Here is a 12496-nt window from a genome sequence, read left to right as displayed (position 1 = left end):
TTAACAGCCCTGCTGCAGTATGCAGACAATGTAAGTTGTTATCTTGACCAACACTGGGAGGGTTAATATGAACGGGAAACCTCCCTTCAAGATTTCCCAAGGCAAAACCACTGCCCCAGCCTGCTTCCTCCACCAGTCTCCTGGGAGCTTCCATGACATCACAGGCAGAGCTCACTGTACTTTGGCTTGTTCCACATTGGATATTTTCAGTTGTTTTCAGAGTTTTCCAAAATTGATCTAGTGAGTGAGTTTGGGCCCCTATATCACTCTCCATTGTCTACGCCCAATGTCATGATAGCCCAGGGCTGATCCAAACCCTCCCACCAGGTCTCTCTGTGAGATGACCCCAGCAAGAGATACGCTAACTCTCCAGCCTCACATCCAGGATGGAGGTTCTTCCTCAAAATCTAAGCATTGCAGTCTCACAAATTTGATGATATGCACTGGAACAAGGGACATTATTCCAATTCCTATTACCATGTGAATTTTGTTCTCCTGGCACATACATGACAGCACAGTTCTCACTGTTGTGAGGACTGGGTTCCTCAGGTCTCCAGAACCTGTAAGAGAGAGAAGCTCAGTGTGAGAGATGCATCATTATAAACGTCTCAGGGGAAAGGGTTGTTGTTGATGATGATGAGGTAGAAGGAGAATTGCAACACTTGAATCAGTCACAGACAATTCTCTTTTTCTAAAATTCATTCATAGCCTCTATCCATGTTCCCTTTTCAAATCTTCTGTTAGACCAGATATGGTTAGCTCCAGAGTTCCAGTTGTGGGTAAGGCGCTCTCTCTCTCCATTGTGTATTAATCCTGGAACTAAGTGGAGGGTGGTAACTGGTCTCCATCCCAGGAAATACTCACGCTGAAGTATCGTTATATGGAGTCTCATCCACCCAGCACCACTGGCCTTTCTTGTTCTTATCAGTCAGACCAATACAGTAATTCCTTCCTTCGCTGCCTGTAACTGTTCCATTTACCCGAGTGAAGATGAAACCCTGCATAAAAATAAAATCAAATCTCCACCAGGTGCAGTCCCTGGGCAGACAGTAGGAGACAGTGGTCCCTGTGGGGGTGTGGTGATGCTGAATGTGATGGATGAGGAAGCACAGGATTGAATGAACACAGAGTCCAGGGCTGCACTCTGAGTGCCCAGAGGAGCCTGACTCCCAGCAAGTTACCTGCTCAGCTCCTGTGTTGATTACCACCAGGGGGGAGCCCATCCCTGTGCAGTTCCTCTCACTGTCATCCCAGGTCATAAAGTCTTTAGAGAAGTAGTAGCAGCTGGCCTGAAAGAGCTCCCAGCCCCTGGGGCAGCACGTCCAGACTTCCTCTGTGAGGGGAGAGAAGAATGAATCACAGAAAATAGAAACAGAAAGGACTTATTAGATGATACCCAGTTCAGTCCTCAGGTCCAGTACAAGGTAGTTCCATCCAGTCCATCTTCAATTCACACATATCTCGAGCAATAGGGACTAACAGAGGCCTTCATGGTGAGGCAATGATTCATCACATGCAGACTAATTCTTTTTTCTCCTACCTGGTCTTTTTTATACTTAATTCTTCCCTCTAAACCCTTCCTGGTCAGTTCTTTCCCTCATTGTTGCTTGCTCCCTGGATGGACTTGTAGGCCATTAACACACACTAACTGGTTCTGTGCTGGACTGTTTCCCTTCCTGCTTCTGTGCTTGCTCTGGCAGCCTCTCTCTTAGTGTCTCCTCCTTCGCCTTCTCCCCCTCTGTCCACTTCCTTCCTCAATGGTCCTCTTCTATTCTACCTCTGCACCCTACCCTTGCCTGTGCTCATCCACTCTAATCACTTCATGTGTTGTCTCTTCTGTGAAGACTCTCACCCTTACCAGCCATTCAGTCCCACCTCTATCCATTTGACCCCTGAGCTCTGCCTGTCCTTTCCTCCCTCTCTCTATCCGTACTGCCAATTCCTCAGGCCATGCCTTAGCTATCTCTCTCTAATCTTGACTACGGCTCCAACCCCCCATCCGGTCTCCTCAGGTTTCATATTATGAACCTCAAGCCCATCCAGCTTACTGCTGCCATTCCATCCCCCAATCTCCCGCTTAACTGTCTTCACTGGCTTTTGTTTTCTGCTTGTGTCAGATTCAAACCCCTCACCTCACCTTCAAGGCCCTCCACAGCTCTGCCTTGTCTCCATGTGATCTATAGTTGCTTCCTACACCTGCATTCAGCCATTTTGGCTTATCTCAGTACTCTCCTGACCTTTTTCCATAAGCAATGCTACAACTGTTCTCACTATGTCCTCGATACCTGGAATAACCTCCTTGACCCATGTGCTCCTACCTCAATCACTCCTCAAAACTCATTCCTTTCAGTCAGTCTTCCATCACTGCCCTCTCTTCTGACATCCTCTAATTTGTAGTATTATGGTGGAGTGGTAACAAAGGCATACTTAAGGTTGCCTCAGAGAATTTTGCTATATGGGAAAAGAGTGAGAATATTTGCAAAATAGTTTACTACAGGAAAAAAAACTACAGGAACATACAAAATAGGTGTGTAGGAGGGCTTTTCATTTGCTGTCCATTTGGAATTTGTAAGATAGTAATGTACTTAAAAATATTTCAGATACGGAAATGTTTTGTTATTGGATCCCTGGTGTCTCACTTTTTAAAATAGCCTTTTGCAAGGGTACAGATGGAGGCACTTTATGTGTATTGCTATAGTTTACACAAACACCCCTTTATAGTTTTCCATTTTGGAATTTTAAACAAAAATATTTTTTGCTTCATAACTGATGTGAGCTGCAGCAAATCAGAAGCACTGCAGTGAAGATATGAAAGTGTTTACTACCCAGCAACCTATGTTGCTAGGCAGTGACTTATATATGTACCTGGTGTTAGAAGAATGTGAAGCAAATAGGGTAAAGACCAAACAATAATAATCTTGCTTCTGGCCTTGCTTTTAATTTAAAGAGGCTGAATAAGCAAGCAAGAGAATGTAAGTGAAAGCACAAGGCTGTCCCTCCACCACACAGAGTGAAAGCCTTACCTTTCAGTAATAAGAGAAGATAAGGGGACCATATCCAACAAGGAGTTGTGGTAACCAAGCAGCAGGAAGGGGGGAAGATGTAAGGAAGAGACTCTGCGAGAGAGTGATCATGCCCCAAAGTAACCCCACTCCTTACCTCTCTGTAGACGGGTTCCACCGGGGCTCGACCCTCCTGGAGGGGGAGGGGAGCCACACCGGCCTCGATGTCTTCCCTGCAATTACAGTCTGCTCTGACCTTTCGGCAGGTCAGAGCAATGGCAAAGTCAAAGGGGGCCCAGCCCTTGGTTCAGGCGGGGCACCAAACACAGTTTAAACAGCTCTGGCCCTTTGGAGCAGGGCAGAGCAGTGGCAAGGTCCGTGGGGGGCCCAGCCCTTGGTTTGGGCGGGGCACCAAACACAGTTTAAACCGTTACAGGCCTCTCCGACTGGGAAGAGGGGGAATCTGCCACCCGCTTACAGGTGGCAGGGGGAACGCAGGCCCACCCACTCCTCTGCGTTCCAGCCTGGGGCCCTGGTAGCTGTTGTCACCTCTACCGGTGGTCAGTGGGGTCCTGACTGCAACACACTGACATGGGCAACTGTAGCTCTGCAGCCTGACTGGAGTCAGCTGCCCCCAGGCTACTTCCTAATTCCCCCTCTATTCCTACCTGGTCCGGGGCCTCTGTTCCGGAGACGTCCAGGACCATCGGTTCCTTCCAATCCGGGCTGGGCGGCAGGTCCGGTAGGGTTTCGGGGAATTCAGGCCACGCCTGGTCTGGGGGCTCTTCGGGGCCGTAGTAGGGGCGAGGCAGCTCTGGCAGCTCCTCGTCGTAGGAGGGGCGAGGCAGCTCTGGCAGCTCCTCGTCGCAGTAGGGGCGAGGCAGCTCTGGCAGCTCCTGGTCTCGACCTCTGGCTTGGGCAGCCTCCCAGTCACGAGCGGCGGCGGGCACGTCTGCTCCTGCCGGTGGCCAAGCCGCAACTTAAGGCTGGGGCCCGGCTTTTATTCTTCCGGGTTGCCGTCTGACCCTTTGAGGGGCAGGACTTCCGCCCAGCGGCCCCGCCCCCGTGGATTACTGACGGGGCTCGACCCTCCCGGAGGGGGAGGGGAGCCACACCGCCTCGCTACGCCCTCCCATCAGGTATGAAAAAGGTGGTATTTGATTTGTCCTGAGGCCAACTTGGGTAACTGTAAAGGAGAGAGAGAGGGAAAAAAAGAGTGGGTAAAATATTTCCCTCCTTCTTGTCATCTCCTCCATACATTACAACTTCTCCTGGTGCTCACCAGGGACTGCTTCTCCTTTGTTTGTTTTCTTGTCACAAATGCCATCACAAACCTCTCCAGGGAGAAGAATAGGGCAGCTGTCTTGGGTTCCTTCTGTTATCCTGGAGGTCCAAGTGCACTCTGTCATAGGGACATATTGCCCTGGTCTAGCCAAGGAATAGAAATTATTGAGGGGGTACAAGGCTGTCTGCCAGCTCAGGATAGGGCTGCAGGCTAATTCACTCATATATTAACAAAGAATTGTTAAAAGATATTGCAGTGTAATAAGGCCCATTCACTGATGTATTAGTTTAGTTCAAAGGAAATTGTAATGGTATTGTCTTCACTTACCTATAACCTGTTCTCCGGTTTTTGATTGGACCACCTAGTCGAAAAGGGATCCTGGTGGCTCTGGTCAGCCTGGCTGACTGGGCCGTTGACTGTCCAGCTGGCGGCGCCTTGAAGCACTTTTCCTTTTTTAATTTTTCTGGCTCTCTTTCTTTGAGTCTTTCCTTCTTTCATTGTTTCTGCTGGTTGTGACTCCACAGTCTCAGCTACGTTAACAAAATCACCCTTCGCTGATAATGTGTATCATCTGCCATAACCACAAGTGCAGCCAAGGACAAGCAGTCAGCACTGTTTGAGACACTATGGTTAAGCCCTTCCTCTCAGACAAAGGGCAAGATGTGAACTAGTAGTGTCTCTCCATCCCTAGGAGTTTCAGTCTAGGCTCAGTCTCTCAGGGCTTATTGTCATAAACAGATAGCTAAGGGTTAATGTCTCTTTCACCTGAAACACCTGACCAGAGAACCAATCAGGAAACCGGATTTTTTCAACTTTGGGTGGAGGGAATTGTGTGTCTGGGGTCTTTGTTTCTGGCTGCCTGTTTCCTCTGAGCTTTGGAGAAGTAGTTCTATTTTCTAATCTTCTGTTTCTAAGTGTAAGGACAAAGAGATCAGATAGTAAGTTATATGGTTTCTTTTCTTTGGTATTTGCATGAATATAAGTGCTGGAGTGCTTTGATTTGTATTCTTTTTGAATAAGGCTGTTTATTCAATATTCTTTTAAGCAATTGACCCTGTGTTGTATCATCTTAATACAGAGAGCACATTTGTATGCATTTTTCTTTCCTTTTATATAAAGCTTTCTTTTAAGACCTGTTGAAGTTTTCTTTACTTCAGGGAAATTGAGTCTATACTCACCAGGGAATTGGTGGGAGGAAGAAATCGGGGAGATCTGTGTGCGGAAGTGGCTAGCCTGATTTTGCATTCCCTCTGGGGGAATAGGAAAGTCCTTTTTGTTCCAGGACCGGGAACGGAGAGGGGGAGTCACTCTGTTTGGATTCACAGAGCTTGTGTCTGTGTATCTCTCCAGGAGCACCTGGAGGGGGGAAGGGAAAAAGGATTATTTCCCTTTGTTGTGAGACTCAAGGGATTTGGGTCTTGGGGTCCCCAGGGAAGGTTTTTCAGTGGGACCAGAGTGCCCCAAAACACTCTAATTTTTTGGGTGGTGGCAGCAAGTACCAGGTCCAAGCTGGTAACTAAGCTTGGAGGTTTTCATGCTAACCCCCATATTTTGGACGCTAAGGTCCAAATCTGGGACTAAGGTTATGACATGGTGGCAGCCGGTGGGATCTAGACAGAATCCAGAGGCCAGTGGGAATATTGTATTTTTCTTTTCTCTGCTAAGGGCTTTTTAGGAGAGAGAGAAACAGTTGGTTTTAAAAGGGAACCAGAGAGAATTTTTTTTTCTGCTCTCTCTGGCAGTTTGTGGCTTGCATAATAAGCAAGAAGCCATTACCAAACTGTTAAGGGTCTTTTGTCATGCAATAGCCCTCCCATTAGGAGGCAAGTACCAGCACTTATATGCATGCAAATAAAGTGGTTTTTCTGGTTTCCCTTCATTGAACATTAGCTAGAGAGAGAAAGGGAAAAAAGCACTGTTGCTAGGCAGACTTCAGGAGGCAACAGAGAACCTGCAGTTCAGAGGATAAACACCGGAGGGCACCCCAACACAAGAAAACAGGAACCATGACTTCTAAGGCAAAAATGGAGGCCGAAGAGCAATTCAAAGAAGCTGAACACAGGCGACAACTGGAAATAAAACAAGCAGAGATGGAAATAAGAGAGAGAGAAAGAGAGGCGGCCCACCGCCGAGAAATGGAAAAACAACAAAAAGAGAATGAAGAGAAGGAAAAACAGAGAAAACATGAACTGGAGTTGGCAAAAGCTGGGCTGCATGTGCCAGCCAACCCTAACAACCCGGCGCCAATTATTGCTCCACAGCACAGGAAATTTCCCACCTACAAGGCAGGTGATGACACCGAGGCCTTCTTGGAAAATTTTGAAAGAGCCTGTCTTGGGTACAGCATCCCCGAAGACCAGTACATGGTAAAATTAAGGCCACACCTCAGTGGACCTTTAGCAGAGGTGGCAGCTGAAATGCCTAAGCGGCAAATGAATGACTATAAACTTTTTCAAACCAAGGCCAGATACAGAATGGGGATAACCCCAGATCATGCCCGTCGGCGCTTCAGAACCCAAAAGTGGAAACCAGAGGTGTCATTTCCCAAACACGCCTACTACATTGCAAAAAACTATGAGGCCTGGATAACAGGAAACAACATTCAAACCTTGGAAGAACTGAACCTCCTCATACAAATGGAGCAGTTCTTGGATGGTGTTCCTGAAGACATCACACGGTACATACAAGATAGAAATCCCAAAGATATCGCTGAGGCGGGGGAGATTGGAGCCAAATGGATGGAACTCGCAGAAAGCAAGAAAGCTACTGTCAAGGGGAACGATTACCACAGGGGGCACACAGACCATAAACCCTACAACCGAGGACAGCCAAAGGCCCCACATACCACCCAAGTAAAGCCACAGATACCCTACCCTTCAACCTCACCAGTCTCCAGTAACTCACCTCGGCCCAGTGACCCATCAGATGGAAGATGCTTTAAGTGTAATGAACCGGGACATATCAAGGCCAACTGTCCCAAGAACACCATGCGAGTGCAATTCATTACACCACCATCACCCCAAAGATCCCCAGGCCCGGATGCCTCTCAAATACCCTTGGAGCGAAGGGAAAATTTGAGAGTGGGCGGAAAGAAGGTTACTGCGTGGAGAGACACGGGGGCACAAGTGTCAGCTATCCACCAATCTTTCGTTGACCCCAAATTCATCAACCCAAAGGCCAAAGTTACAATTTACCCCTTCATGTCACAAGCTGTAGACTTGCCTACAGCTCAACTGCCTGTCCAGTACAAAGGCTGGTCAGGAATGTGGACTTTTGCAGTCTATGACAATTATCCTATCCCCATGCTACTGGGGGAAGACTTGGCCAACCAGGTGAGGCGGGCCAAGAGAGTGGGAATGGTTACACGTAGCCAAACCAGGCAAGCTTCCAGACCCATTCCTGTTCCTGAGCCGTCCACAGACGCCCCGTCTGTGTTACCAGAGACCCAGACAGAGGTAGTGGATCCAGATTCCATGCCAACCACGGAAACAGCCACAGCATCTCCAGTCCCAGGCCCGGAACTGGAACAGCAACCAGCACCAGCAAGTGCAACCACATCTTCAAACTCAACGCCAGAGGGCGCCAGCGAGCCAGAACTGGCAGAAGCAAAAGACAGCCATACCCAAAAGGCTCAGCCAGAGCCTGAAATACCCTCAGGTGCACCAGCGGAGAGCGGTTCACCAGCAACGGAAACAACCCCACCACCTGCATCGCTTCCAGAGGGACCAAGCCCAAGTCCACAGTCTGAGGAAGAACTGGTGACCCCAGCCTCAAGGGAACAGTTCCAGACTGAGCAGGAAGCAGATGACAGCCTTCAGAAAGCGTGGGCGGCGGCACGGAGCACCCCACCGCCTCTCAGCTCTTCTAATCGATCCCGGTTTGTTATAGACCAAGGACTTTTATACAAGGAAATTCTTTCTGGTGGACACCGGGAAGAATGGCAGCCGCAAAAACAGTTGGTGGTTCCAACTAAGTACCGGGGGAAGCTCTTAAGCTTAGCCCATGATCATCCCAGTGGCCATGCTGGGGTGAACAGAACCAAAGACCGGTTGGGGAAGTCCTTTCACTGGGAGGGGATGGGCAAGGACGTTGCCAAGTATGTCCGGTCTTGTGAGGTATGCCAAAGAGTGGGAAAGCCTCAAGACCAGGTCAAGGCCCCTCTCCAGCCACTCCCCATAATTGAGGTCCCATTTCAGCGAGTAGCTGTGGATATTCTGGGCCCTTTCCCAAAAAAGACGCCCAGAGGAAAGCAGTACGTACTGACTTTAGTGGACTTTGCTTCCCGATGGCCAGAAGCAGTAGCTCTAGGCAACACCAGGGCTAACACTATGTGCCTGGCCCTAACAGACATCTTTGCCAGGGTAGGTTGGCCCTCTGACATCCTTACAGATTCAGGGTCTAATTTCCTGGCAGGGACCATGGAAAAACTGTGGGAAACTCATGGGGTGAATCACTTGGTTGCCACCCCGTACCACCATCAAACCAATGGCCTGGTGGAAAGGTTCAATGGAACTTTGGGGGCCATGATACGAAAATTCATCAACGAATTCTCCAATAATTGGGACCTAGTGTTGCAGCAGTTGCTGTTTGCCTACAGGGCTGTACCACATCCCAGTTTAGGGTTTTCACCATTTGAACTTGTGTATGGTCACGAGGTTAAGGGGCCATTACCGTTGGTGAAGCAGCAATGGGAGGGGTTTACGCCTTCTCCAAGAACTAACATTCTGGACTTTGTAAGCAACCTACAAAGCACCCTCCGACACTCTTTAGCCCTTGCTAGAGAGAACCTAAAGGATGCTCAGGAAGAGCAAAAGGCCTGGTATGACAGACATGCCAGAGAACGTTCCTTCAAGGTAGGAGACCAGGTTATGGTCTTGAAGGCACAACAGGCCCATAAGATGGAAGCATCATGGGAAGGGCCATTCACGGTCCAAGAGCGCCTGGGAGCTGTAAACTACCTCATAGCATTTCCCAATTCCTCACTAAAGCCTAAAGTGTACCATGTTAATTCTCTCAAGCCTTTCTATTCCAGAGACTTACAGGTTTGTCAGTTTACAGTCCAGGGAGATGATGCTGAGTGGCCTGACGGTGTCTACTACGACGGAAAAAAAGACGGTGGCGTGGAAGAGGTGAACCTCTCAACCACCCTGGAACGTCTGCAGCGGCAACAAATTAAGGAGCTGTGCACTAGCTTCGCCCCATTGTTCTCAGCCACCCCAGGACGGACTGAACGGGCATACCACTCCATTGATACAGGTAATGCTCACCCAATCAGAACCCCACCCTACCGAGTGTCTCCTCATGCCCAAGCTGCTATAGAACGGGAGATCCAGAACATGCTACAGATGGGTATAATCCGCCCATCGACCAGTGCATGGGCATCTCCAGTGGTTCTGGTACCCAAACCAGATGGGGAAATACGCTTTTGCGTGGACTACCGTAAGCTAAATGCGGTAACTCGTCCGGACAACTATCCAATGCCACGCACCGATGAGCTATTGGAGAAGTTGGGACGTGCCCAGTTCATCTCTACAATAGACTTAACCAAGGGGTACTGGCAAGTACCGCTAGATGAACCTGCCAAGGAGAGGTCAGCATTCGTCACCCATGCGGGGGTGTATGAATTCAATGTCCTTCCTTTCGGCCTTCGAAATGCACCCGCCACCTTCCAGAGGCTGGTAGATGGTCTACTAGCTGGACTGGGAGAATTTGCAGTTGCCTACCTCGATGATGTGGCCATTTTTTCTGACTCCTGGCCCGAACACCTAGAACACCTGAAAAAAATCTTTGAGCACATCAGGCAGGCAGGACTAACTGTTAAGGCCAAAAAGTGTCAAATAGGCCAAAACAGAGTGACTTACCTGGGACACCAGGTGGGTCGAGGAACCATAAACCCCCTACAGGCCAAGGTGGATGCCATCCAAAAGTGGCCTGTCCCAAAGTCCAAGAAACAGGTCCAATCCTTCTTAGGCTTGGCTGGGTATTACAGGCGATTTGTACCACACTACAGCCAAATGGCTGCCCCACTGACCGGCCTGACCAAAAAGACCCAGCTGAATGCAGTCAAGTGGACTAATGAGTGTCAAAAAGCCTTTACCCAACTTAAGGCAACGCTCATGTCTGACCCTGTGCTAAGGGCCCCGGATTTGACGAATCATTCCTAGTAACCACAGATGCATCTGAGCGTGGTATAGGAGCAGTTCTCATGCAGGAAGGACCCACAACTTCCATCCTGTCGTGTTTCTCAGCAAGAAACTGTCTGAGAGGGAAAGTCACTGGTCAGTCAGTGAAAAGGAATGCTATGCCATTGTGTACGCCCTGAAAAAGCTACGCCCATATGTTTGGGGACGGCGGTTCCAACTACAAACTGACCATGCTGCACTAAAGTGGCTTCATACTGCCAAGGGGAACAACAAGAAACTTCTTCGTTGGAGTTTAGCTCTCCAAGATTTTGATTTTGAAATTCAACACATCACAGGAGCTTCTAACAAAGTTGCTGATGCACTCTCCCTTGAGAGTTTCCCAGAATCCAGTAGTTAAAAAGTGTTCTTAAAATGTAAAAGTCTGTTAGTTATATACTTAGTAGTATATGTACAGGTGCATGTGTTGTATTAATCTGTTTATTTTCAAATTCTAGAAGGAAATTGCCGCCAGTGAGCTTCCCCACTGTCTGCAATTTGGGGGGCGTGTCATAAACAGATAGCTAAGGGTTAATGTCTCTTTCACCTGAAACACCTGACCAGAGAACCAATCAGGAAACCGGATTTTTTCAACTTTGGGTGGAGGGAATTGTGTGTCTGAGTCTTTTGTCTGCCTGCCTGCTTCCTCTGAGCTTTGGAGAAGTAGTTCTATTTTCTAATCTTCTGTTTCTAAGTGTAAGGACAAAGAGATCAGATAGTAAGTTATATGGTTTCTTTTCTTTGGTATTTGCATGAATATAAGTGCTGGAGTGCTTTGATTTGTATTCTTTTTGAATAAGGCTGTTTATTCAATATTCTTTTAAGCAATTGACCCTGTGTTGTATCATCTTAATACAGAGAGCACATTTGTATGTATTTTTCTTTCCTTTTATATAAAGCTTTCTTTTAAGACCTGTTGAAGTTTTCTTTACTTCAGGGAAATTGAGTCTATACTCACCAGGGAATTGGTGGGAGGAAGAAATCGGGGAGATCTGTGTGCGGAAGTGGCTAGCCTGATTTTGCATTCCCTCTGGGGGAATAGGAAAGTCCTTTTTGTTCCAGGACCGGGAACGGAGAGGGGGAGTCACTCTGTTTGGATTCACAGAGCTTGTGTCTGTGTATCTCTCCAGGAGCACCTGGAGGGGGGAAGGGAAAAAGGATTATTTCCCTTTGTTGTGAGACTCAAGGGATTTGGGTCTTGGGGTCCCCAGGGAAGGTTTTTCAGTGGGACCAGAGTGCCCCAAAACACTCTAATTTTTTGGGTGGTGGCAGCAAGTACCAGGTCCAAGCTGGTAACTAAGCTTGGAGGTTTTCATGCTAACCCCCATATTTTGGACGCTAAGGTCCAAATCTGGGACTAAGGTTATAACACTTATCTACATAGGAAAGTTTTACCAGTATAATTATAATTAAACCACTAGTGTTGTGCCAGTACAATTCCCCCCGTGAGTATATCCTTATTCTAGCCTAAGAGTAGCATTTTGGGGGGCGGTTGCAGGGGTTAAGCTTAAATCTCTTACAAAAAGAGAGAAGATAAACTAGAGAAAGATGCTCTTAAACCAGAATTAGAGTGTTCCCACAGGGAATTATACCAATGTAATACAGCACTTTAAATTCACATCCCACCTTATTCTGGTATAATTTGCCATGGAGACAGGCCCTCCTTTGAAAAATCAGCCCTCTTTCTGCGCCTCCTCACATCAAAGTATTTGAGTCTCTCACACAAGAGGGCTGAGTCTTTTTCCTCTTCTCTTCTGGTAAGTATGTCTTTAAAGTAGCATGAGTCAGTAGCCATAACAAATAAAGTTTGTAGTTTCTACAGAGGTTTTAAAGTCCCTGCTGCTCACACAGCACTTGTGAATATTTATCCCAGACAATAATTATAAGAAATAATAACTATTCACTGTACTCATCTACACTGCAAGTACAACCAGGCTAGAAGGCCTAGTCATAACAACAACATCTCCCAGCAGAGTTTCAGAAGGACTCCATCTTATTGAGTTTAATTGCAGGCTTGTCTCCATGACAAA

At 47.8% G+C, this 12496-nt stretch overlaps 1 protein-coding gene across 1 annotated transcript; it reads right to left on the bottom strand.

Annotated features, from left to right (window-relative positions):
* Positions 1-400: 400 nt before the first annotated feature.
* LOC115644527 (C-type lectin domain family 4 member D-like) lies at positions 401-1865 on the bottom strand. Its single transcript, XM_030549026.1, has 4 exons — positions 1859-1865; positions 1182-1333; positions 865-998; positions 401-560 (listed from the first exon to the last, which is right to left on the bottom strand). Exons 1-4 carry the CDS (start codon positions 1863-1865, stop codon positions 401-403), a joined length of 453 nt encoding a protein of 150 aa, XP_030404886.1.
* Between the last annotated feature and the right edge of the window lie 10631 nt (positions 1866-12496).

The sequence above is a fragment of the Gopherus evgoodei genome, chromosome 1 (genome assembly GCF_007399415.2).
Source record: "Gopherus evgoodei ecotype Sinaloan lineage chromosome 1, rGopEvg1_v1.p, whole genome shotgun sequence".
Lineage (NCBI taxonomy): Eukaryota > Metazoa > Chordata > Testudines > Testudinidae > Gopherus > Gopherus evgoodei.
This window is presented reverse-complemented; position numbering and strand designations above follow the sequence as displayed.

Bases quoted from the DNA above. Each gene is read 5' to 3' on its own strand.
- LOC115644527 (XM_030549026.1), bottom strand. The intron at 999-1,181 runs GTAACTTGCTGG...ATTTTTATGCAG, and splicing joins TCAACACAGGAGCTGAGCAG to GGTTTCATCTTCACTCGGGT. The intron at 561-864 runs GTGAGTATTTCC...TCTCTCTTACAG, and splicing joins CCATATAACGATACTTCAGC to GTTCTGGAGACCTGAGGAAC.